The sequence below is a fragment of the Thalassophryne amazonica genome, chromosome 12 (genome assembly GCF_902500255.1).
Source record: "Thalassophryne amazonica chromosome 12, fThaAma1.1, whole genome shotgun sequence".
NCBI lineage: Eukaryota > Metazoa > Chordata > Actinopteri > Batrachoidiformes > Batrachoididae > Thalassophryne > Thalassophryne amazonica.
The window spans coordinates 87,290,484-87,317,415 of NC_047114.1; the positions used below are offsets into that span (position 1 = coordinate 87,290,484).

The 26,932-nt window shown below is 39.5% G+C and overlaps 1 protein-coding gene across 1 annotated transcript; it reads right to left on the reverse strand.

The window, feature by feature from the left end:
* Positions 1-2,378: 2,378 nt before the first annotated feature.
* Positions 2,379-26,721, reverse strand: ubxn7 (UBX domain protein 7). The gene is given in 16 exon segments (XM_034182892.1): positions 2,379-3,962; positions 4,084-4,163; positions 5,910-6,067; positions 6,069-6,412; positions 8,150-8,187; positions 8,190-8,275; positions 12,158-12,171; positions 12,173-12,253; positions 14,635-14,781; positions 16,152-16,264; positions 17,449-17,514; positions 17,744-17,808; positions 18,059-18,093; positions 18,095-18,180; positions 18,183-18,215; positions 26,625-26,721. Coding segments are annotated over 16 exon segments (1,578 nt in total). The 5' UTR covers positions 26,695-26,721; the 3' UTR covers positions 2,379-3,800.
* Positions 26,722-26,932: the final 211 nt, after the last annotated feature.

Genomic DNA, 26,932 nt, shown 5'->3' on the forward strand with positions numbered 1-26,932 from the left:
CACACCTGAGCAGTGCATGTGACGCCATACAGGTGTCTTGAACCGGTCATTAACAACAAGTCTACTATACAAAGTATTAAATAAATGTCAGTAAATGTGTTCAACATTTTTCCTTGTGTCATTCCATTTTATTACACATAATTTCTGTACTTATTGTTTTGGTTTCTTTGCATCTACGGATTACTTGTTATCGACATCTTAAGATCATAAGATCTTCTCTCAAAAATTCTTGAAAGGGTAGTTGTAAAACAGCTAACTGATCATCTGCAGAGGAATGGTCTATTTGAAGAGTTTCAGTCAGGTTTTAGAATTCATCATAGTACAGAAACAGCATTAGTGAAGGTTACAAATGATCTTCTTATGGCCTCGGACAGTGGACTCATCTCTGTGCTTGTTCTGTTAGACCTCAGTGCTGCTTTTGATACTGTTGACCATAAAATTTTATTACAGAGATTAGAGCATGCCATAGGTATTAAAGGCACTGCGCTGCGGTGGTTTGAATCATATTTGTCTAATAGATTACAATTTGTTCATGTAAATGGGGAATCTTCTTCACAGACTAAAGTTAATTATGGAGTTCCACAAGGTTCTGTGCTAGAACCAATTTTATTCACTTTATACATGCTTCCCTTAGGCAGTATTATTAGACGGTATTGCTTAAATTTTCATTGTTACGCAGATGATACCCAGCTTTATCTATCCATGAAGCCAGAGGACACACACCAATTAGCTAAACTGCAGGATGTCTTACAGACATAAAGACATGGATGACCTCTAATTTCCTGCTTTTAAACTCAGATAAACTGAAGTTATTGTACTTGGCCCCACAAATCTTAGAAACATGGTGTCTAACCAGATCCTTACTCTGGATGGCATTACCCTGACCTCTAGTAATACTGAGAAATCTTGGAGTCATTTTTGATCAGGATATGTCATTCAAAGCGCATATTAAACAAATATGTAGGACTGCTTTTTTGCATTTACGCAATATCTCTAAAATCAGAAAGGTCTTGTCTCAGAGTGATGCTGAAAAACTAATTCATGCATTTATTTCCTCTAGGCTGGACTATTGTAATTCATTATTATCAGGTTGTCCTAAAAGTTCCCTAAAAAGCCTTCAGTTAATTCAAAATGCTGCAGCTAGAGTACTGACGGGGACTAGAAGGAGAGAGCATATCTCACCCATATTGGCCTCTCTTCATTGGCTTCCTGTTAATTCTAGAATAGAATTTAAAATTCTTCTTCTTACTTATAAGGTTTTGAATAATCAGGTCCCATCTTATCTTAGGGAACTCGTAGTACCATATCACCCCAATAGAGTGCTTCGCTCTCAGACTGCAGGCTTACTTGTAGTTCCTAGGGTTTGTAAGAGTAGAATGGGAGGCAGAGCCTTCAGCTTTCAGGCTCCTCTCCTGTGGAACCAGCTCCCAATTCAGATCAGGGAGACAGACACCCCTCTCTACTTTTAAGATTAGGCTTAAAACTTTCCTTTTTGCTAAAGCTTATAGTTAGGGCTGGATCAGGTGACCCTGAACCATCCCTTAGTTATGCTGCTATAGACGTAGACTGCTGGGGGGTTCCCATGATGCACTGTTTCTTTCTCTTTTTGCTCTGTATGCACCACTCTGCATTTAATCATTAGTGATCGATCTCTGCTCCCCTCCACAGCATGTCTTTTTCCTGGTTCTCTCCCTCAGCCCCAACCAGTCCCAGCAGAAGACTGCCCCTCCCTGAGCCTGGTTCTGCTGGAGGTTTCTTCCTGTTAAAAGGGAGTTTTTCCTTCCCACTGTAGCCAAGTGCTTGCTCACAGGGGGTCGTTTTGACCGTTGGGGTTTTACATAATTATTGTATGGCCTTGCCTTACAATATAAAGCGCCTTGGGGCAACTGTTCGTTGTGATTTGGCGCTATATAAAAAAATTGATTGATTGATTGATTGTGGAAATTTCATGTCAATGGCACCTTTAGAAATATATTTACCGAGCTATATCTATACACACACACACATTTTTCCCTAGATATATTACTTTAAGCAGGTGATGTTGGTTGTCATGATTTGGTACAAAAGCAGTATCCATGGAAGGCTGAGACTTTGAGGAGCAAAGCTGGGCAGAGGATCTTTAGTTTGTCAACAACTGTATCAAAATTACTAAACTATTTAAAACAACATTCCTCAAAGAAAGACTAAAAGGAATTGGGGGGATATCAATGCATAAAGGACAAGTGTGCAAGCCTAAGCGTCACACCTGTGATCTCCGATCCCTCAGACTGCACTGCATAAAGAAAAATCATTCATCAATAGCTGATATAACCACACAGGAAAGTGATTACTATGGGAAACCTCTGTCAGGTACTACAATATAGAGTTACACTTACAAATGCCACTTAAAACTTTACTGTGCAAAATAGAAGATTAATGTTGTCCTTATCCAGAAGTAGCATCAACTTCTCTGGGCTCAAAGGCATCTGGGTTTTCCCATCGCAAAGTGGAAACGTATTGTGGTCAGATGAAATCAGCATTCCAGATCTTTTTTTTGGGGGGGGTTGCGACAACACCATGTGCTTTAGACCAAAAATGAAAAGGACCATCCAGACCATTATCAGCAACAAGTCCAAAAGTCAGGGTTTGTCATGGTGTGAGGTTGTGTCAGCGCCCTTGGCAAAAGTAATTTACACTTGTGTGATGGCAACATTAATGCAGAAGTGTACACTGAGATTTTCGAGCAACATATGCTGCCTGCAAGATGACATCTTTTCCGGGGATGCCCACAATACAAAACCACATTCTGTACACATTACAAAGGTATGGGTACTGGACTGGTCTGCCTGCAGTCCTGACCCGCCCCAACAGAGAATGTGTGGAGAATTTCTAAAAGGAAAAATGGAACGACTGTGCACAGTTGCACAACTTAAAACTTGTCTGCAGGAAAAATGGGACAAATCACACCTGACATGACATCATTAAGTGATAAATCCTTTATCATAACTTTTGTTTTGGAATGTGTTATAAGCTTTAAATGCGTGATGAATATTCACAAATGAAATGAAGCGGACCACATAAAACATGAACTATCATGGGTTCATACTTTGTCCAGTGCAGCAGAAATCAAACTAAATGTAAGAATCAGGGCGGTTCCCTCCCCACCTCTGTTCATACATTCTCAGCTTTTTCTGATTTGTGGCGGTACAGAGGTGTGCCATGGATACCTGGCACATTTATTTAACTTACTGTTTTTGACTTGTAATTTTCAAACTTTGTCTATTTAGGTCCCGTACCTTTCCAAATACCAACCTGAGTTAGAGGCCCAGCATGGTTGAAAAACAAACTCAAGTGAGCCTCCCGTTACCTGTCCTCAGGTTCAAGAAGAGCTGGAAAATGAAGTGCGACATTTAATATTTCTGGGAGGTAAAACCTTAGTTTTTTTTTTTTTTTTTTAAATGAGTCTCTGGTGCCTCATCTTCCTTAACGGTCAATGCTTTGGCTGATGTTTATTTCAATATATTCCATCCTGATTTGCTTCAAAGGATCAAATCCAAATGAAGCCTACATCAGAACAAAATATAACACGTTTAAATTGTGCAACTTGAGCACTAAAAGTGAAATGGTGGCTATATCGGTAATCCGACTAGTGGTGGTGGTGGGGGTGGGGGGGGGATCCACAAACTTATGTCTGGTCAAGGAGGGACCCTAATTCCAGGAGAACAGGTTATAGGATCGAGGCCAGTCACAATATTCCAGATCACAGGTGAAAAGGTGAGGTCTACCAAATAGATACAGATGATAAAAAGTGTGTGTGAAGACTAGTTCCTCTCCTGCACAAATACAGTCTCCTGTGGACAAAGTCCCGCCTCCTGCAGTGTGATGTCATAGTCCAAGAGGGCGAGCTTCCTTCTAGGAAAGTTGGTAACAAGTTCGAAGCGTTCATTAGGGTAACCTTTAGACTGGACGTGTCTTACCAGTGCCTTGAAGGGAAAGAGTCACAAACATTAGTAAATAAGAAAAATGGCTTTAATGACACAGTAACCAGCTTTGACTGGTGAAACTCTGAGCTGGCTCAACAACTAGTTACAACATCACCCTTACCATAAGTTTTGCTTTAGAAGACAAGGAAATTTGCTCTCGCTGTCCATCTGGGTAACGAAGCATCAATCTCGCTTTGGGACCTATGTGACAAAAATAAACATGGAGTCATAAATAAAGTAATAAGACATTTACAATGTTTCAATTTCATTTTAATTTCAATTTATTTTCATTTATTTTTATCGCCAAATCACAACAAAGTTCCCTGAAGGGGCTTCACACAAGGAAAGTCTAACCTTACCAACCCCCAGAGCAAACACACAGGTGACAGTGGTAAAGAAAAACTCCCTCTAATGATTTGAGGAAGAAATCTCAAGCAGACCAGACTCAAAGGGGTGACCCTCTGCTTGGGCCATGCTATCGACACAATGTGAAAAATAATTCACAAAACGAATATACAGGAAATGTTGCCGGTGCACAGGACAGAAGGGTTGCAGAAACAGACATCACACCCATCTCTGGATGGAGCTGCACCTCAAACAGAGAGAAAAAAAACAGAATCAGGCATCAGAAAGACAACAAATACAGTATAATTTGTCAGCATTAAGCAACAAGAAAAACAGAAGAAATACTAAGGTGATCGCTGGCAACTAGCCCAAAGCTTCAGTAAAAGACCCAAACTTTAAATGACGTTGAGGCCGCGGCACGCTCCGTTTACTAATAAAATGAATTAAAAGAGTAAAAAGCATAGAAACATACTATGCCAGTATGCTAGCCATACAAAAGGGAAAATAAGTGCGTCTTAAGTCTGGACTTGAAAGTCTCTACGGAATCTGACGTTTTTATTAATGCAGGGAGATCATTCCACAGAACAGGGGCACGATAAGAGAAAGCTCTGTGACCCACAGAATGTTCACAATCTTTTAATCTATCAGTGTTGCTGTCAGTGGAATTCTAAAACTAACAAAATTCAGGGCTTATTTACAGTTGTTCATCAAATAATCCTGAGTTGAGGAGAGTGTTACTTGTAAAATGTTTGATAATTCTGTTTTTATCTTGCATTATTTAAATTGTAGCAGGTAAATATTATTTACAATTTCACTTTTGTAGCAGGTATATTTCATTTGAAATTCCATGGTGGCATTTAATGTTTTACCTTGTTATTTGTTGGATTATTTCAGTTATATGTTTCCTTGGAATTGTTTAGTATTTCAATGGAGGAATGTGTCCAGGCATTCGTGTATTCCCTGACTGGAGTACAGTCAGGTCCATAAGTATTAGTAAGGTTAGACCTTACTTGTGTGAAGCGCCTTGAGGAGCGCCTTTGGTGCTATATAAATGAAATAAATTGAATTGAAATATTTAGACAGTGACAACTTTGTAAATTTGCATCTGTACACTGTTAGCTTTAATTCAAAGGATTGAACAAAAATATGGGAATTACAGCCATTTGTATAAAATGTTTCTCCATTTTCACATTTTGATAAATTGGACAAATTAAACATAAGATTTTTGTTTTGAGGAAAAAACTGGGTGTGAAAATGATTTTTTTAAACCATAAATTCATCAAAAGGCACCAAGAATTGTCCTGGAATATGACTCATAACTGCAATTTTATTTCATTATATGAAAGCATTTTTGTTGTTCAATAGTTGTGGAAATGTTATTCAAAAATCTCACTGTGCAAAACCGGTTAATGTGCATTTATTTCTGAACATTTTTTGAATGTCATACTAAAAACTCAATAATCATATAAATAAATATCAATAATTGTAAGCAGGACTGTAGCTTTGAAACAGGCCAGTCTTTGAGCGGTTGTATTTTGCAAGAAGTCTTCAACCTATACATGGACCTATTTATAGCATGTATGTAGAATTACACACTCATACCATTGTCATCGGGTGTATCCAAGTCACAAGCATTGGTGTTGCTGGTGCTGGAGGGTCCAGCGTTTTGGGACACTGCGGTACAGTGATTCTCTCCAGAATCTGTATCGGGTGGAGCACGACGTGGACCTAGAGTGGAGGGCTCCAGGTGGTTCTTTTTACTCCTCCTTCTTGTGACTGTGGGTGTTTTCTTTGGAAGAGGACTTTTTCAAGCAAAGCGTGGGGCTGTCGGGATGAAGCCTTTGTTGAGCAGCAGTACCCAGAGGGGCTGAGGTGTGTTTGTTGGACGAACTTTTCTCTTCTTGAGGTTCTGGCAATTCACTGTCTGACCCATCAACAGAAATGGGTCCTTCACTGTCAGAGAAAGGCTCCGCCTCCGAGTCATCATCCGATCGAGGAGAATCTGGAGCATCTGGTACGTTTGAGGATTCATAATGGGTCTCCTGTAGGGAGGCTCGAATCGCTGCCTCCAGCTGACTGTCTTCACTCGCATCAATCAGGCTCTCCTAGAAAAGAAAACAGTGTGAAGCTGCTGGAAGCAAAGTGATGGCTAAAAACCACAAATATAAAGAAATACACCTGATGTGCCTGCCAAGTTTGAGTCTTTCTCTCTCTTAATATGTTATACTAAATCAACCTATTTTAACAATGTGACAATGTCTTGGGTAAGTGGGTCTCAATCCTGGTTCTCCAGGACAACTAATGAGAAATACACCTGATGTGCCTGCCAAAGTTTGAGTCTTTCTCTCTCTTAATATGTTATACTAAATCAACCTATTTTAACAATGTGACAATGTCTTGGGTAAGTGGGTCTCAATCCTGGTTCTCCAGGACAACTAATGCACTTTTTTTTTTTTCTTATATCTCCCTGCTCTGCCAAAAGCTTATTAGCTTATTCTGGTGTGTTCAGCCAATCGACAGCTAATAGACACCGAGCTGAGCCAATCAGCTGTGAGTAGAGTAGGTACAGACAGAAAATGTGCAGGTTTGCAGTTCCTGAGGACCAGGATTGGAAACCACTGTGGGCACACTGACAGCTGTTAGAAATGATAATGCTTGGTGCATATTCTGAATGGACAAAGAAAAACTGACAGAAAACGTCACCCTGAGAAAATTCAGGCAAAGCAACCAAGTTCTGGCCATGGAGCTGTATATAAGAACTAGAGAGCGCAGTAGCGCTGAGCCAGTGTGCCGACCAGGAGGCGTGATCGGCATTTTAATTCCGGGCAAGTTAGTGACTTACGTGCATAGAAGTTCACTTAGTCTCGTCAAGAAACAGGTGGAATATGTCGGAAAGCTGCACGTTGGCCACAAACGGAGGAACAAGGGAGACAATATTTCCTTCCATAAGTAAGTGGTTTTGGTTCTTCTTGTCACTTTGTCCGTGACATTTGGATGATAAGCAGCTGTATGTTTGTAGGTCAATAAAGGATAATTGTGTAAATATATATATATATATATATATAAAATAAATGTATTGTAATGGTTTTAGGAGCTGCGCTGCATTGAACACAGTAGCAGCTCAGCCTAGCTTAACAGCGCAGATCCGTGTAACTTTCAACACTAATATTTGGGAATGTTTGAGTGTCAGAGTAAGTTTAATACTTTCCTGACATAATTTAATGTAATTAATTTTACTGGCTCAATAATCCAGGTCAAAATGGCATTTCAACACGTATTTTGCGAGCATTTTTCTGAGTGTGTTCAGTCGTGAATCTCCATTGAAAATGCATTAACATCCGGGTACTTCATCAATATTTTACCCGGTTAGGAGACGTCATGTCGCTGTTCATGAAGGGACGTTTTCATTTAGTGTGCAGCATTGGGACTACGCTCCCTAGTTCTTATATACAGCTCCATGGTTCTGGCACACTAGAGACTTCTGCCACTTTTTCAAATGCGTGTCAGTGAATGATTAGTTAAATGAAGAGACGAGGGTGGTAACATGGCACAAAGATGGTTTGGCAAGTTTGGTTTGTAAACATGCGTGCGTCTGATGTTGGCTTGCTGTCAATTTGGCAGGTAGTTCCATTTGAATGGAAAAAACAAAATGAATGAACATATTCCTTTTGTTATAACTACACCTTTATCGCTATGGAAACAAAGTGACAGCCATGACTTCTAGAATACAGAGAGTCTGTTTCGTAACAGCATCTGTGTGAAACATGCACAGACTTCAACACAAACACAAAGTTCTGAGAGCAGAAGCAGAATGACCATTAGGGCTGATACATAAGACCCACCGCGCGAGCTCTTTTGGCAGGGGGTGGATGGGACGATGACCGTCGAGCTGCCCGTGCTCTGTCAGAAAAGCTGGCGCCTGCTCCAGAAATGATGCTGCATCCAACTGGTTCCATTCCACCATTTTTCTGACCTAAAGCATAAACATATCACATAAAACAATATCACACTGAAATTTAAAGGAGGATTTCCTTTCAATTTTTGACATAATTGACCCAATTTACATAATGTCAAAATGTAGTTACTGTAAAGTACCTTTATTTCTGTGGTATATCACAAAGTTACAATTTTATTGCTGGTACTTATTTTAGTGGGACTCTATGGCAAGTTTTCTCACCGAGTTCTTACAAACGACATGAAGGAGGAAGCAGATGTGTGCATGCACAAGGTTCAGAGTTATACCTTAGATCCGGTCTAAAATGAACCCATTTTGGCAAACCAAGTAAAAACAATGCGACTGTAACCAACCTTAGTACTGACACCGGACATAGATCTCCGTGAGCACTTTCTGATCTATTTTATCCTGACTTCTTCCAAAATAGATCTCTGGTGACCTATGTTTACTAGCTGTGCCTGCTGATTTGTTTTTGTTTCAATTTTACATTTTTTCTTGACACTTTGTCAAAAATGAAAGTCAACCTCACTGCTTCGTTTCCATGACACTAACACTGACCAATTTTCAGAAAAGCCCCCATAGAAAGTTTGTTATGGTGTTTTGTTGCAGTATTTTATCCCATGTGGGTAAAATTCTAAATTGTTTCCACACAAGGTAAACTTTGAGTACATTGGTGATATAATAAGATTTGAATTATTTAGTTGAATACCAAGGAAGAAATTTGTACTGGTGCTGACATAAATCCTTTTTGTGAGTGACAGTAAGAAATCAATGGGACTACACTTCAAAGAAAAAAGTACTGGAAGTGCTTCAACATGTGTTTAAATGCAGCCACAGAGCAATTTATACAACTAGTTAAACAGTTTACATCAGAACAGGAAGGACACAGTTGTTATTGCAGGCTGACAGAGGATTCATTCATTTTAATACAGTAGTGTTCAGAATAATAGTAGTGCTATGTGACTAAAAGATTAATCCAGGTTTTGAGTATATTTCTTATTGTTACAGGGAAACAAGGTACCAGTAGATTCAGTAGATTCTCACAAATCCAACAAGACCAAGCATTCAAGATATGCACACTCTTAAGGCTATGAAACTGGGCTATTAGTAAAATAAAGTAGTAAAGGGGGTGTTCACAATAATAGTAGTGTGGCATTCAGTCAGTGAGTTCGTCAGTTTTGTGGAACAAACAGGTGTGAATCAGGTGTCCCCTATTAAGGATGAAGCCAGCACCTGTTGAACATGCTTTTCTCTTTGAAAGCCTGAGGAAAATGGGACGTTCAAGACATTGTTCAGAAGAACAGCGTACTGTGATTAAAAAGTTGATTGGAGAGGGGAAAACTTATACACAGGTGCAAAAAATTATAGGCTGTTCATCTACAATGATCTCCAATGCTTTAAAATCAAATCAATCAAATTTTATTTATAAAGCCCTTTTACAACACACAAGGTGCACAAAGTGCTTTCCATTAAAATCAAACAAGGAAAAGACAGTGTGCATAAACAGTTAACATTCAAAAAATAAAATGCAAAAAATAAATAAATAAATAAATAAATAATAAATAAATAAATACACCATCACTGTAGTAGAGAAGCTTGAATCTTCGACTGGACTGGGTTGCTTGACGTGAGGACGTTTCGCTTCAAATCACAGAAGCTTCCTCAGCTAAAATTCTTGCTCTGGTAGTCTGACTTCTGTCTTGACTCTTGTAGAGAAGTAGAGAAGAATACAAGAGTCTCTACAAGAGTCAAGACAGAAGTCAGACTACCAGAGCAAGAATTTTAGCTGAGGAAGCTTCTGTGATTTGAAGCGAAACGTCCTCACGTCAAGCAACCCAGTCCAGTCGAAGATTCAAGCTTCTCTACTATGGAAACCACCTGGACAACTGAGAGCCTACACAGAAAACACCATCACTGCTTAATAAGTATCAAAAGCCAGTCTGAACAAATGAGTTTTGAGTCAAGCTTTAAAAAGATCAAAGTCTGTCATGGTTCTCATGTCAGGGGGAAGTTTGTTCCAGAGTCTAGGCCCGGCAACAGAAAAAGCTTGATCACCCCAGTGCTTATACCTGGTTCTTGGGACTTCCAGTAAAAGCTGGTCTGTAGACCTTAAGGTTGTGTTACGAATACACAACAGTTCGGAAAGGTAAGAAGGGGCAAGACCGTTAAGAGCAAAATTTTAAAATCCATTCTAAAAGAAACGGGGAGCCAATGAAGAGAATAAAGAACTGCAGTGATATGTTGCTGATGGGAAGTGTTTGTTAAAAAACGTTGCAGCTGCATTTTGAAGCAACTGAAGCCGTTTGAGAGATGACTGGGAAATCCCAACATAAAGTGCACTGCAATAATCGATCATCGAGCTGATAAAAGCGTGAATGTTTTCTCCAGGTCTGCACGGTTTAAAAAAGGTTTAACCTTTGCCAAGAGAAGCAACTGATAAAAACTGGTCCTGACCACACTAAAATGGACAAAAAAACCAGAAATGCATGGAAGAAAATGGAAAACAACCATCAAAATGGATAGAAGAATAACCAGAATAGCAAAGGCTCACCCACTCATCAGCTCCAGGATGATCAAAGACACTCTGGAGTTACCTGTAAATGCTGTGACAGTTAGAAGACGCCTGTGTGAAGCTAATTTATGTGCAAGAATCCCCCGCAAAGTCCCTCTGTTAAATAAAAGAAGAGGTTACAATTTGCCAAAGAACACATCAACTGGCCTAAAGAGAAATGGAAGAATATTTTGTGGACTGATGAGAGTAAAATTGTTCTTTTTGGGTCCAAGGGCTGCAGACAGTTTGTGAGATGACCCCCAACTCTGAATTCAAGCCACAGTTAACAGTGAAGACAGTGAAGCATGGTGGTGCAAGCATCATGATATGGGCATGTTTCTCCTACTATGGTGTTGGGCCTATATATTGCATACCAGGTATCATGGATCAGTTTGGATATGTCAAAATACTTGAAGAGGTCATGTTGCCTTATGCTGAAGAGGACATGCCCTTGAAATGGGTGTTTCAACAAGACAATGGCCCCAAGCACACTAGTAAACGAGCAAAATATTGGTTCCAAACCAACAACATTAATGCCTTGCAGATGTGAAGAAATCATGAAAAACTGTTGTTATACAACTAAATACTAGTTTAGTGATTCACAGGATTGCTAAAAAAGCAGTTTGAACATAATAGTTTTGAGTTTGCAGCATCAACAGCAGATGCTACTATTATTGTGAACACCCCCTTTTCTACTTTGTTTTTTACTAATAGCCCAATTTCATAGCCTTAAGAGTGTGCATATCATGAATGCTTGGTCTTGTTGGATTTGTGAGAATCTACTGAATCTACTGGTACCTTGTTTCCCATGTAACAATAAGAAATATACTCAAAACCTGGATTAATCTTTTTAGTCACATAGCACTACTATTATTCTGAACACTACTGTATGTAGTTTATGATATGAACTTGGAACTAAAAGTATATGAGAGCTTGGCTCTGCACAAAACTGTTTTTAATATTTGATGCCTTAAAATTATTAGTTTCAGTCCTAAGGGATACTTTTTTTTTTTTGCTCTGTCAAGCTCAGTTTCCAAAGGATGTGGTGTAATATTGCTTTAACCTAATTTTCATAATGTGCGTTGCATTCCAAATGTTATACCGGAAAAACATCAAGTATGCCACCTTCTTACAACAAATATTTCACCAAAATACATTGCAAAAAACATGGTTGCAAGTGATGTTTAAATGTCATGAGTGTGGATAATGAATAATGTGAAAAGCTCTCAATGGTCACCCAGAATGACACCTTATGGGTCAAATACTATTTTTATTGCTCAGATTTGCTAATCTGAACAAGTTTTAAGTCTCTTGGATATTGGTAGACCCACGACTACAGGACACTCACCTGTGCGGGGGATCGAGAATGGAGATGTAGGGGAACTTGTTCAGCTTGTAAAACTGTATGTATCGCTGCCCTTCTTCACTGTCATGATATACCTGTAATTCATGAAAGCCACAATACAATAAAGTAAGGTCATCAAAATAAAGACATGAAGTAGTTCAAAGTCACAGAGTAGTTTTTCAAACAGAAAAAAAACATATCTCATACTAAAGGCATGTATCCATTTTGATTATCTCATGTCAGCACCATGAACTGTAATATAACCCTCACCTGTTATATTTCTACAATGGCAAGTGATAAAGGACCATATATAATTTCTGCTCAATCTGCATGTATTTCCTCATGCAAACAATGTAACTGCTGGAGACGCCCTGTTCGTTTTTAAACCGGTTAAATCACATTCAAATGCATTTTATTACAAATCACATTTTGTCATAAAGGCAAAAGACTTTCATTCACATCCTGTCCATCTAAACATATATAAACTCAAGTAATGGGAGCTTGATTTTATTAACTGGACAGACAGAAACATGGCCACAGGTTTATATTTCAAAAAGGTTCTCCTTTTGGCATCCTGCAAACACAGAATGTTTTTAAGACCTTTCCTACACTCGAGGTGCATATGTTAATTAAGTTCAATCAAATGTGATTTGGTCAGCTGTATAAACTCTATCCATCATATATCATGTGTATGAGCTCTTGGGTTCTAGTAAGGCAGAGTGGCATTACTTCTAATCATGCCAATAGATCCTGGCTTATTTTCACCATTTTCAACATTAACTTCTCAAATGAATAAACAGTTGAGACCTTGCCACACATTTGAGCAGCTTTTGTCGTCACCTAGTGGGCATTGTGAGCATTTCAGGGCTTCTGTTCCAATTCCTACATGAAAGTCAAAATTCAGTAAAAAAAAAAACAAACAAAAAAAAACAAAAGTCATTTATAAATGTCAGAACTGCATGACTTCCTGGCAGACAGGGCTTTGACCTCCCAGTATTAATGTTTAAAAATTTTGATAGGGTTTGCAGTACAGACAGACGGAAGGACAGCAATTTCGCTTGACAAGCATAACTTACAGTTGTGAACAGCAGTACACCCCCAACTGATCTCAGGATAGCACACATTATTTCTGAAGACTCAGAATTTTGTACTGTAACTAGCTGTTACCCGTTCTACGGACGGGTAATAGAGAAGAATTTTGCCCATATCATTGTATATTTCATGCCACTTTAATTAAGGTGTAGTAAGTTGTATTGCACTGTGTGAATTTGTCATCATAAATTTTTATTATTATTATTATTTATTATTATTAGACACCCATGCATAACAGAAATTCACTCATATACAAATGACCAAACTCATAACAGAAACGTCAAAGACAAAAAGAAATATAAGAAAATATAATAAACCAATACATGGTGCCTAAAGGCGTAGGCAGAAGCAACGCTTACGCCAACGCCTTTAGGCGTAAGCGTTAAGCATTGCAAGAATGTGACATTCGTGAGACTCAAGTGAATGGTGATAAAAGCTGATAGCATGTCATATCACTGCAATGCTCTGACATGCCATACACAGCAGGTACATTTTAACTGAAAAAACGTGGGCCTTAACTCACATGCAGCGTTGTGCTGGCCCATTCAGATTGTAATTAAAGTGCACCCTAGCCAGCTGCTACTAAGTACTACGTAAGGGTTCCAGCCTTCTACTTGCTATCTGACCTGAGTACCACGTGAACTGTGAAAATAAGGGCTCCAGTGAGCGGGTCGTGATCTAATATATAAGACTGAGCGTGCATGCGTGTGTGCACGCGCACGTACTATTTTAACCTAAGTGCCCTAGTGACCTCCTCCTTACTGCCCCCAGTCACCATAGCAAGTTTGGTGTTGACTGCTTAATTACCGTGGCTGTGCATAGTGACTGACGCATGCACGCACGCACGCACACACACAGACAGACACACACACACAAAGAGTCAGTTTTATATATTAGATTAATTTGTATCAAGTTGTAGAGACTGCTTTCAGTTTTAAAGAAAATTATTTTAGAAAGTTAATATTTTTTGGGGGGTTTTTTTTGTATCTGAAACAGCATAATCAAATTAAAATGTGTGAAATACCAAGTGTTCCAATACTTCTGGAGGGTACTGTATGTACATGTGATTTCTTGTTTTGTTTTTGTTTTTTGCAAAAGTGACAAAAAAAATCTTTATTCACATGTCATTATGGTGTATTGTGTGTAGAATTCTGAGGAAAAAAAAATGAATTTCATCCATTCTGGAATAAGGCTACAACATAACAAAATGTTTCTGGATGCACTGTATGTTGAATAAATTGTAAAGCCCACTTGTACAGTGTTAGAATTTGAGCCTTTATTTAATACAGTTACCCTTGAAATTAGTTAAACCGGACCCTTGTAAAGAAATCAGAACAAACATGAAAGTATTAGAGAAAGTGCAGGATGTTTGACGTTTACATACCTGCCAGAATATGAAATGTTCTCTGATGACGTTCTTCACCGCATCGTTACTCCACACATCCCTGTTCAGGCACTGGCAGGCGAAGTCCTGGACATTCTGAATATTGATCATGAGCCACTTGTTCTCCAGCTGTCCGCAGTCTTTTGCCTAAAAAGAAAAACAAAATTAAAAACCAACACAAGAAACAAAATTTGACTTGTCCATGACTGCACAATGAAATCAATAACAGGTAGAATTTGAGCAAATCTTGCGATGGCAGGGTGAGGGTTAAGAGTTTAATTTTAGCCCAAGACCAATTAAAATTGAGGATTTGTCCTTGTTAAATTCAGATCACTACAGAGGAGTGGAACTGATAGTAGATGAAAGACGTCACTTAAGAAACTGTGCCCAAAACTGAGATGTACACACACAAACACACACAACTGACATGAAGTCATAAGTGGTAAATGGTCAAATGGTATTTATATGCTAAGCTTATTTGTGCCCTGTAATAAAAATAATAATTTAGGCAGCATTTTATGGTTTTAACATACAGCAGATATGGGCAGGACAGTAGCTTTGTGTTCAATAATGTTGTCACACAGTGAGAAGGGTTCGCTTCCCACCTGGTCCTTTCTGTGTGGAGTTTGCAGGTTCTCCCTGTGTCTGCATGGGTTCCCTCCTCCAACTTCCAAAGACACGCAGGTTAAGTGAAATGGGGACCCTGAATTGGCAGTGAGTGAACATGTGACGGTATTTGTCTGTCTATATGTGGCCCTGTAACAGACTGGCGGCTTGTCCAGGGTGCACCCTGCCTTTTAACCAATGATTGCTGGGAGAGGCTCCAGCCCCCCGTGAACCTTATTTGGAATAAGAGAAAGATAGACCTGTGCTACAATTAAAGAAATCACATATGGAGGAAGACCTGCATAGGTCAATGTTTTTCTAAGAGCAAGCAGAGTGCATGGTACCCATACCCATCAACTTTCAAAGGTGCTAAATCAAAAACTCAAACTGAACAACTAATCAAAAACAAAAGGATCTCCATACTGTTTTAAAAGCTCATGAAAAATTTAGTGACAAACATTTCAACCACGCTGTGGTTTTACAAAAACACGTTTGCTTTGAAGTGTCACACCTGATGGCTCATCTTATTTCATTTCAGAATAAACTAGAAATTGACGAGTTTTACACAGCAGGTGTCTAGATAAAACAAGATGTTTGAAGACAATGTCTTAAGCTCTACAACAAAGACAGCTTTTCTAATATTTTATAGAGAAAATCAAATGCTGAATCGGTCTCAAGTCAAGCAAACACTACAACTGATTTCACAAATATCAGCACAGATTTATGCAGAAAATGAAGACATATTACAGGAAAAGAAGGTGTTTGGCATGAATGAAAACCTTCCATCCATGGCACATAGTTTCCCACCAGCGATCTACCCAGTCACCATCTGAAATTTCAGGGAATGTTCAGAACCCACACACACTGAATAAAGGCGTGTGGTGTACAGGGTCCACGGAGTGACTCCTCACCGTCTCAAAGCTGCCTTTGTGCATGAGCTCGATGGGAGGACGGAAAAGGTCTGCCAGGGTGCTCAGTTTCTTATCCACTGTTCCACCGTTACGCAGCTCCTGCTCCTGGCGGACTATGAGAGGGAATGCATTCACAGTCATTACAGCAGGTGTGCGGTGTTATTACACATTACTAATCTATACCACGTTCACAAACAACATTTTTATAAAGTTGACCTTAATTTGACAAAAAAAAAAAACAACAAATAAATAAAATAAAGAAGCAATCAAATTTGTTTCTGAAAGTGACTGAAATGTCCCATCAGCCTGAGACACTAAATAGACAATCTACATCAGCAACTGTTTGAAAAATATGATGAACGGGGCAAACTTGTCTGACTGGTGCACTGGAAGGTGAATCTGTGTTGGACGCAGTTGTGCGACGACACATCAGACTGTGAAACTCACTGTGTGCAGAACGGACTACACGCCCTCAGGTTTGTCTTGTACTTCCGATTTAAAATAACACTGCGCGGTTGTTTTGGGTGAAACTCTCGTTATGCTGTTTCATCTCGTTATGCTGTTTCAGCGTGACTATATGCAGGAAAATATTTACAAAACATTTTCAAAAACAGGAGAAGAAATACTCCAAGCATTGCTGTGTCCCACTTTGTCCCACAGCAGATTTTAGTTTAGGTACAAAGTTGTGGAAAATTTAACAAGATAAAGCATATAAACAGAACAATGGCCGAAAGCCAGCATTTGAAGTTAGTCAATGTGACTTTTTTGTTTTACTTTGTTGTTATGTGAAACATATATAATGAAACATATATATATATATATATATATACATATATATATATATATATATATATATATATATATATATATAATTTACAATAAATCCTTTATTTAATTTACTGGCTGGGGCTTTCGTCAGCTTGTAAATTTGATGAACATAAGTGATATTAAATTTGTGAAACTACTGAGGCAGCAGGTGTAGAATGTTGTCACTGTTGGACAGGAAACAGTGGAGCAGTATGAAGACAGAAATGATTTCTTATAAAGAAAAGTAAAAGACATAACAATTGCTGTTGCAACATAAAGGTGGCATTATAATTTCAGTTTTACTTTAACCGTAAAATCTATAAAGGCCCTGAGGCCTATGAGGCCTCCGCTTATCCCCGGATACCGCAGTATCCAGCGGATGAAATTCAGTACAACTTCCACTGGATGGGACATCAGTTCATTAAAAGTTACGACCCAGGCTGAGGCTGGTACCTGTTTACAGCTGGGCAGAATATATGAAATCACTTACTTGTTTCTGTTTGGAAGTCCCGGAAACCATCAAATATAGATCGAGCAGGTCTTCGTCGCTTTGGCACTGAAAATATAACAGACATCAATAATCACATTCAGAAAGTAACAACAAACAGCACAGCCAGTAATAATTATTCAGTTTGTACTTTTTAAAAACACAATTCTACTTCAAAGATATCTGTACACATCTTATAACACCACTATACACATCTTACACACTACAGCTGTAATTTGTGTGTTAAATATCAGAGTCTTGAAACGTGAGGTTCCGTAAAGACAGATGAAGGAAGTACCTCCAAACAGTGGTTCTGGTTCCACCAGTATGTCCTGCTTCTGGGGAATGGGTGCTCGAACATCACTAACACAAAGTAACATGTTAATGTATGCAACAAATGATTTTAGAGGAAAACAATGTCAATCAAGAAAATTTCTCAGTTAGCGCCTCAAATCTGAAAACTTCCCCTCAGCTCACTGTCGAACCTGGGCAGGTGCAACTTCTGAGATTTAAGAGTACTACTAGAACCAGGGAGCTTGTCATTAAGATGAGCCACCCAAAGGCTTGCAGGGAAAGCAAAAAAAAAAAAAAAGAAAAAGAAAAAATCGCTTACTCAGTCGGGGGAGCTCTGCTGCTAGAAGCTGACAAAACTGGAGCTGGTGCTGGGCTCCTCTGCGATACCACCTCCATCCCAGAAACATGGTCACTCTGCCATCTCCAAATTGTTCTTGCAGGCTCCAACATATGTTTCCCAACACTCTCTGTGGCTCCTAGGAAAATGTTATACACACGTGGTGAGAAACATTCTGACATAAAAAGAGGGGGAGTATTTTAGATTAGCAGAAGCCATAGTACCACCACCTTAAAATATCTATTTTTTTCTACTGAACAGTCTGAAACTGACATTTTATTTACAGAAATAACAGAAGCACTCACCATATTTACAAACAGTGTCCGATTATTACATATCCTGATTCAATCAAACCTTTTTGTTGCTTCACATATAAACAAGAAGCAAAAAGCAATAAACTGTGGACAGTGGCTGGCACTAGAGCCTGACAAATACATCAGATAGCCGCTAATATGGGCCAATATGAGCTTTTCACAAACATATCAGCATCTGTGTCATCTTTGCAGATGATACAACTTTTATTTTAGAGAATAAACAATGTAAAAAGACACTGATTATTGGGAACGGTGTCATTACAGTTTAGTTTAAACAAAAGAAAATGTCAGATGGACACAGATGCAGAGGTGAACAGTCAATTTTTACAGAGAGCCCTAACTTGTGATATGCCACATATGGACATATAGAAAAGATAAGACAGACAATGTTGGAAACATTACAATAAAAATGTAAGTCCATTTGATTTTTTTAAAATCAGGTCTTCAATTAAGGATTTTTGTTCATTGTTATAAGCATACTTCTGTTATTGGTGTTTTTTTTTTGTGTTGATTTGGAAAACCCTATAATATAGAATTTTCCCAGGTATTTATATAGGGCCTATATAAATACCATTATTATTCCTGAGTGACTATTTTTAAGGTGCCATCTAAATAGGAAGTCAAGAATTCTATTTTCACAGTGGGTTCAGCCAATCAGATGCAAGCAGCAATGCATTTTCGGTTCAGTATAGATAGAATTCTATTTTCATGGTAAGTCAATGGACAGCGGACGTAAACTGAACTAAAGATAATCAATCTAGAAACAGCAGCATGAAAAAGGATGTTACTGACAGTTTTAACCAATATATTGGAGGGAACAAATTTGACAGGTTCAAGACATTTGAGGAGAAACTCAGTACTTCCAAAAAGGTATGCAATGACTTGTACTTTCAGACCTTACTAATGTTTATCCGGTTAAGGTTAGAAAATCAAGATTATGCTTATGGAAGTGGCTATTCGTACATAACTGTAATAAAAATTCCAAATGTAGCACAGCCTTGTTATGGTTAGGCGTTACGGAAAAGGATCACTGTTATGGTTATAATCAAATCAAATCAATTTTATTTATATATCGCCAAATCACAACAAACAGTTGCCCCAAGGCGCCTTATATTGTAAGGCAAAGCCATACAATAATTACGGAAAACCCCAATGGTCAAAAATGACCCCCTGTGAGCAAGCACTTGGCAACAGTGGGAAGGAAAACTCCCTTTTAACAGGAAGAAACCTCCAGCAGAACCAGGCTCAGGGAGGGCAGTCTTCTGCTGGGACTGGTTGGGGCTGAGGAGGAGAACCAGGAAAAAGACATGCTGTGGAGGGGAGCAGAGATCAATCACTAATGATTAAATGCAAAGTGGTGCATACAGAGCAAAAAGAAAAAGAAACACTCATCATGCATCATGCTGGGAACCCCCAGCAGTCTAAGTCTATAGTAGCATAACTAAGGGATGGTTCAGGGTCACCTGATCCAGCCCTAACTATAAGCTTTAGCAAAAAGGAAAGTTTTAAGCCTAATCTTAAAAGTAGAGAGGGTGTCTGTCTCCCTGATCTGAATTGGGAGCTGGTTCCACAGGAGAGGAGCCTGAAAGCTGAAGGCTCTGCCTCCCATTCTACTCTTACAAACCCTAGGAACTACAAGTAAGCCTACAGTCTGAGAGCGAAGTGCTCTATTGGGGTGATATGGTACTATGAGGTCCCTAAGATAAGATGGGACCTGATTATTCAAAACCTTATAAGTAAGAAGAAGAATTTTAAATTCTATTCTAGAATTAACAGGAAGCCAATGAAGAGAGGCCAATATGGGTGAGATATGCTCTCTCCTTCTAGTCCCTGTTAGCACTCTAGCTGCAGCATTTTGAATTAACTGAAGGCTTTTCAGGGAACTTTTAGGACAACCTGATAATAATGAATTACAATAGTCCAGCCTAGAGGAAATAAATGCATGAATTAGTTTTTCAGCATCACTCTGAGACAAGACCTTTCTAATTTTAGAGATATTACACAAATGCAAAAAAGCAGTCCTACATATTTGTTTAATATGCGCATTGAATGACATATCCTGATCAAAAATGACTCCAAGATTTCTCACAGTATTACTAGAGGTCAGGGTAATGCCATCCAGAGTAAGGATCTGGTTAGACACCATGTTTCTAAGATTTGCGGGGCCAAGTACAATAACTTCAGTTTTATCTGAGTTTAAAAGCAGGAAATTAGAGGTCATCCATGTCTTTATGTCTCTAAGACAATCCTGCAGTTTAGCTAATTGGTGTGTGTCCTCTGGCTTCATGGATAGATAAAGCTGGGTATCATCTGCGTAACAATGAAAATTTAAGCAACGCCGTCTAATAATACTGCCTAAGGGAAACATGTATAAAGTGAATAAAATTGGTCCTAGCACAGAACCTTGTGGAACTCCATAATTAACCTTAGTCTGTGAAGACGATTTCCCATTTACATGAACAAATTGTAATCTATTAGATAAATATGATTCAAACCACCGCAGCGCAGTGCCTTTAATACCTATGCATGCTCTAATCTCTGTAATAAAATTTTATTGTCAACAGTATCAAAAGCAGCACTGAGGTCTAACACAACAAGCACAGAGATGAGTCCACTGTCTGAGGCCATAAGATCATTTGTAACCTTCACTAATGTTGTTTCTGTACTATGATGAATTCTAAAACCTGACTGAAACTCTTCAAATAGACCATTCCTCTGCAGATGATCAGTTAGCTGTTTTACAACTACCCTTTCAAGAATTTTTGAGAGAAAAGGAAGGTTGGAGATTGGCCTATAATTAGCTAAGATAGCTGGGTCAAGTGATGGCTTTTTAAGTAATGGTTTAATTACTGCCACCTTAAAAGCCTGTGGTACATAGCCAACTAATAAAGATAGATTGATCATATTTAAGATCGAAGCATTAATTAATGGTAGGGCTTCCTTGAGCAGCCTGGTAGGAATGGGGTCTAATAGACATGGTTTGGAGGAAGTAACTAATGAAAATAACTCAGACACAACAATCGGAGAGAAAGAGTCTAACCAAATACCGGCATCACTGAAAGCAGCCAAAGATAACGATACGTCTTTGGGATGGTTATGAGTAATTTTTTTCTCTAATAGTTAAAATTTTATTAGCAAAGAAAGTCATGAAGTCATTACTAGTTAAAGTTAAAGGAATACTCAGCGCAATAGAGCTCTGACTCTTTGTCAGCCTGGCTACAGTGCTGAAAAGAAACCTGGGGTTGTTCTTATTTTCTTCAATTAGTGATGAGTAGTAAGATGTCCTAGCTTTACGGGGTTTTTTTTTTATAGAGCAACAGACTCTTTTTCCAGGCTAAGTGAAGATCTTCTAAATTAGTGAGAAGCCATTTCCTCTCCAACTTACGGATTATCTGCTTAAGCTGCGAGTTTGTGAGTTATACCACGGAGTCAGGCACTTCTGATTTAAAGCTCTCTTTTTCAGAGGAGCTACAGCATCCAAAGTTGTCTTCAATGAGGATGTAAAACTATTGACGAGATACTCTATCTCACTTACAGAGTTTAGGTAGCTACTCTGCACTGTGTTGGTATATGGCATTAGCGAACATAAAGAAGGAATCATATCCTTAAACCTAGTTACAGCACTTTCTGAAAGACTTCTAGTGTAATGAAACTTATTCCCCACTGCTGGGTAGTCCATCAGAGTAAATGTAAATGTTATTAAGAAATGATCAGACAGAAGGGAGTTTTCAGGGAATACTGTTAATTCTTCAATTTCCATACCATAAGTCAGAACAAGATCTAAGATATGATTAAAGTGGTGGGTGGACTCATTTACATTTTGAGCAAAGCCAATTGAGTCTAATAATAGATTAAATGCAGTGTGAGGCTGTCATTCTCAGCATCTGTGTGGATGTTAAAATCGCCCACTATAATTATCTTATCTGAGCTAAGCACTAAGTCAGACAAAAGGTCTGAAAATTCACAGAGAAACTCACAGTAACGACCAGGTGGACGATAGATAATAACAAATAAAACTGGTTTTTGGGACTCCAATTTGGATGGACAAGACTAAGAGTCAAGCTTTCAAATGAATTAAAGCTCTGTCTGGGTTTTTGATTAATTAATAAGCTGGAATGGAAGATTGCTGCTAATCCTCCGCCTCGGCCCGTGCTACGAGCATTCTGGCAGTTAGTGTGACTCGGGGATGTTGACTCATTTAAACTAACATATTCATCCTGCTGTAACCGGGTTTCTGTAAGGCAGAATAAATCAATATGTAACCCCAATGAGGGGTTATAGTTAGGATTAGTGGTAGTGGTTACCATAGTTTTGGAATCTATGTATCAATAGCAAATACATGTTCAAGTGCTTAGCCTAATGATCATGTGACCTATATTGACCAATGAGACAGATGCTACGTACCAATACAATTTCACTATGTGAATATGGCCACGTACGGATAGCCACTGCCTATGGTTATGATGTCTGCTTAAAGGCCATGTCACACGTTATTTAACGTCCCGGGTAGCAACACAACATCAAAGCATTCATGACTGTAAATCTATCCTTGCACATGCAGTAATAATTATTGGTCGCTGATGTATTTTAGTGCTCATTATCCCTCTCGTCAACAGGTTCATTTCCGGAAAACATCTTACTCTGCATTTCTCATTGTTTCTCAGTGTGTGATGTACACTTTACCAAACTTCACAACGGCCAATAGTGGAACAAACACTGCTACGTTCAATAACAAAGCTTCTGAGCTTTCATTCAAAAGTGATGGCTCGGATTTACATAGGATGTAAAGAGAGGAGACAACGCACTTCACCCCGAAAGTCTTAATTTTTTTTGAGTGTCGGATTTTTTATCCTACCGTGTGCTGACTCTCCTGTTTGTATGACAAGATTCTATTTTACTGCTGCAGTGAATGCATACATGGAATGCCTCCATGACAGCTTTTACAGGCTGCCTGATCATGCAGATGTATTTCTTACATTGGAAAAAGCCAGAATATGTTATTTTCAAGAGATAATGGACTTCCTATCTAATGTGCCAGAATCGTAAGAGAACTTTGGGAGGGCCTGACAGCAGAGCTGCCGTGGGAGCACACCAAAACAGCCAAGGTGATCAGAGGGAGAGCCACTTTTGGAAGTGGCCGAGAGAGTTCAGCACCCGTGGCTCATGGTCAGTGGGCTGGACACACGTGTCTGCACCAGCTGGGATGATCCTTTTTCTTCTTCTAAATCAGGACCACAATAGGAAAATGTCTGATGCTGATGGCTGTGGTCAGCCCCCGTGCACAGAGGTGGGCTTAAACACAGCGGAACCATGGAGGACATATGTCCACAGGAGGATGGCATGAACATGGACATGGTTCTCTGGCTGGCCATCGCACAGTATCCATGCCTAACATGCCAGTCGGGACCTCTTTGATGGTGTAAATCTGGACATTGTTCTCCGGGTGGCAATTGTGCGTGATCCGTACATGACGACTTCTTTGATGGTGTGGACTTTACATATTTAATCTTGCAAATCATTCTACAAGTGGGTGAGTGCCCTGTACAGTTTTTTTTTTTTTTTATTTCTTTTGTATTTTGTCCTCCTCAGCAGTCCTGGTAGGCTTTGTTAATTTCATTATTTTTCTTTTAGAGAGTCTGTTGGATTTTAGATCTCTATGAGTCTGTTCTCTGTACCAAAGCAGCACACTGTTTTAATCCCGTTATTGCTACCGCAGTGAACGTGCACACGGAACTCTGCACTGTTTTTCAGGATGCCTGATCATGCAGATGTATTTGTTAGCTTTTTCACAGCTATATCAATGACAACACTTATAAGTGTGTACAAAGCTGAGCCTCTAGCAGAGACTTTTTAACAGGCTGCATTCATAAGTAATGGACATTCACGCACACTAAGTGTTCTCACATTGGAGAGCAGCTGCTGCTCTTACCATGACTGCATAAAAATTAACAGTTATCAATTAAAAATGAGTCATCATAACACGACATCACACTTATGTTAACTTTGCAAATAATCTGTGGCTCCGTTCTTAACGTTAGCAGCTACATTCCATTCAACAGTGTGCTGGGATGTTTCCTCAAAGCTACATAAACACTGTTGGAAACACAAGTACTCACGAGTAACTCTGTTTTCAGCAGTTTCTGCAGCTGTTTGTTGTGAATGCCGCATGGGTTGCCGCAGACTTTACCCCAGCACCCTCTGGTGGCCATTTTTGGCTGATGAAAATGTCACCAAACTCAGTACACATACATGTAATTTGGTCACTTTTCAAAGGGGTCAGACTCGTCAATAAAGTCAATTTAATGTACAGTGCGTCATTTCAGGTCAGTTTGGTGTATAAATCTCATAGTTCCAGACAATGACAGCTATCAGCTGGCTGTTAGAAGCAAGTTAAGAGACAAAACCAAATCATCTGATTTCAATAGACAAGCAATACAGCCTGAGCGTGTTTTCATCGGGCGGCCAGTCGCAAAAGTATGAATTTTCGCCTTCAGATTCGCCACTTCACTGGAAGTGACGTGTACTCTCACCATCCCATACTTTGAGACTGGTCGCAGAAGTGCACAAAGTAATCCCAGTGTAATGTATCATCGGATGGTCACTAACAGCCTAAATCTAAGTTGTTATGATTTCTGTGCAATGTGTCCTTTAAAGAGTACTGTAAAAACAGCCCAGCAGATTCCTATGACGTGTCATAGTCTCAGTGATCCTCCACACTAGTATGCGCATGCGCGAACCCAGTGTCACAGTCTGATCGGTCTGCCTGCAGTCACTGTACATGCGTCATGTCAGAGCGTTGGCAGCGATTAACAGATTATCACCTCATTTCTGCGTAACACTGACTTTAGAATGATTTAAGAGGTTTTACTTTGTCATCTGATGGTTAATAACATTATTCCCTTTGATCGGTAGAGAGTCAGACCTGAAGAGTCGGTCTCAGACGGGCTGGTGTTGCGCTCTGATTGGTCCCCCGTCTTTTGTTATGAAATAACACTGAATTTATGTGGAAACGATTGTTGTACAAAAGCTTCAGAGATCTGTCGCTGAGATAGATGATGACTGGAGTGCAGTTTTAAGCAGAAACAAAGTGAGAATTGGCGAATCACTGCTGACGCTATGAAATCATGCATGCGCAGTGAAGGCAGGGGGTCTGCACAACAAATTGACCCATCGGGATAATATAGACACACTGATCAGAAGGAGGGACTGTTCTGACTGCAACATCGGTACTGTGAAAATAATAGCCTATCATTCTTATTATTAATAACAAATGTGATTTTTTATTATATAAGTTGCAGGACCTCCAAATTTATTACAAAATAAAGAAATAACAACAAAGCCAAGCAACCTGTAGGCTACTCCAGAAAACACAGTAGATGAGGTGTCATTGTAAGCTTATGAAAGCATCAATTCACTGTTGCACGTTTGTACTAATGAACACCTCTAAATCCTACACACTTTAAGGCATTATCATAAAAATAAGTAATTTCTAAGACAGTTTGCAGACCGATTAAATGATTACGATTTTAAACGCATATACAAAACGCATTTCGATTCTGGTGTCATTGTTATCTAGCAGATCTTGAAGTAAAGCACGCGGATGGTGACCAGCGTTTCCGTGTTTACTGCGCATGTCTGTTTCACTTTCTGCTCTCTGGCAGCAGCCTCTCGAGTGGCTCAGCTCGCTTTTCTCTTGAAATAACTTACAGATAAAAACACTGTTCGTCATGTCGAAGTGCTCATAAAGTGGCGAGCAGATGTGAACGTGTCGTCGGTGACAGAAAAAGAGAGAGAAAACGGGGCTGTGGAGTGAGGTGAGGGTGGCAGTGAAGTGAGGATGACAGTAACACGAAGCCTGTCTGCTGCTGCTGCTGCTGCTGGAGAAGAAGGCAAATGTTCGGCCGACGTCCATTCCGCATTATCAAACAAAAAAATACAGCCAAAAACAGCCCCTAGGCTCAAAACAGCTTTCTATAAAGCGTCCCAAAAATTAACCCACGTTTCCCCGGTGTCTGCGGAGAGTAATATCTGAAGCTGATGATTTATCGAGCCCCTTTTCCGAGGATTTGTCTTGACTTCAGCAGATAACTGGCTGGAAAGCGTTAGGCACACACCAAGTCCGCTTTCCTCGCCTGCGCACTTAGTTTGCGAGAGGCTGCGCGCGCCACGCCATTCCCGTGCAGGAGCACACGCGAACTTAATAGAGCGGACGCCGAATAAAACGCTGCAATTACCTGTTATCGCTGTGAACTGTTGTATTAACCCGTTAACCCCCGGAGCTGAGGCGTCTCCGAGCGCCGCCATCTTACCGCCACAAACAACAACACAACTGTGGCGCGTGCGCCCTGCTGCCCATTTTCCCCGCCTGGCGCGGCGACGTGTGGACGTTGCGTCGTCGCGTCACAAAAATCTCGTGCCGCATTGTGGGTAATGTAGTGTATTAGGAAAGGGTGTTGTGTTCGACGTGAAGGCTGATGAAGACAGACATTTTTTCCACATTTGAGTTATCAGTCAATCAGTCAGTCAATCAAGTTTTATTTCT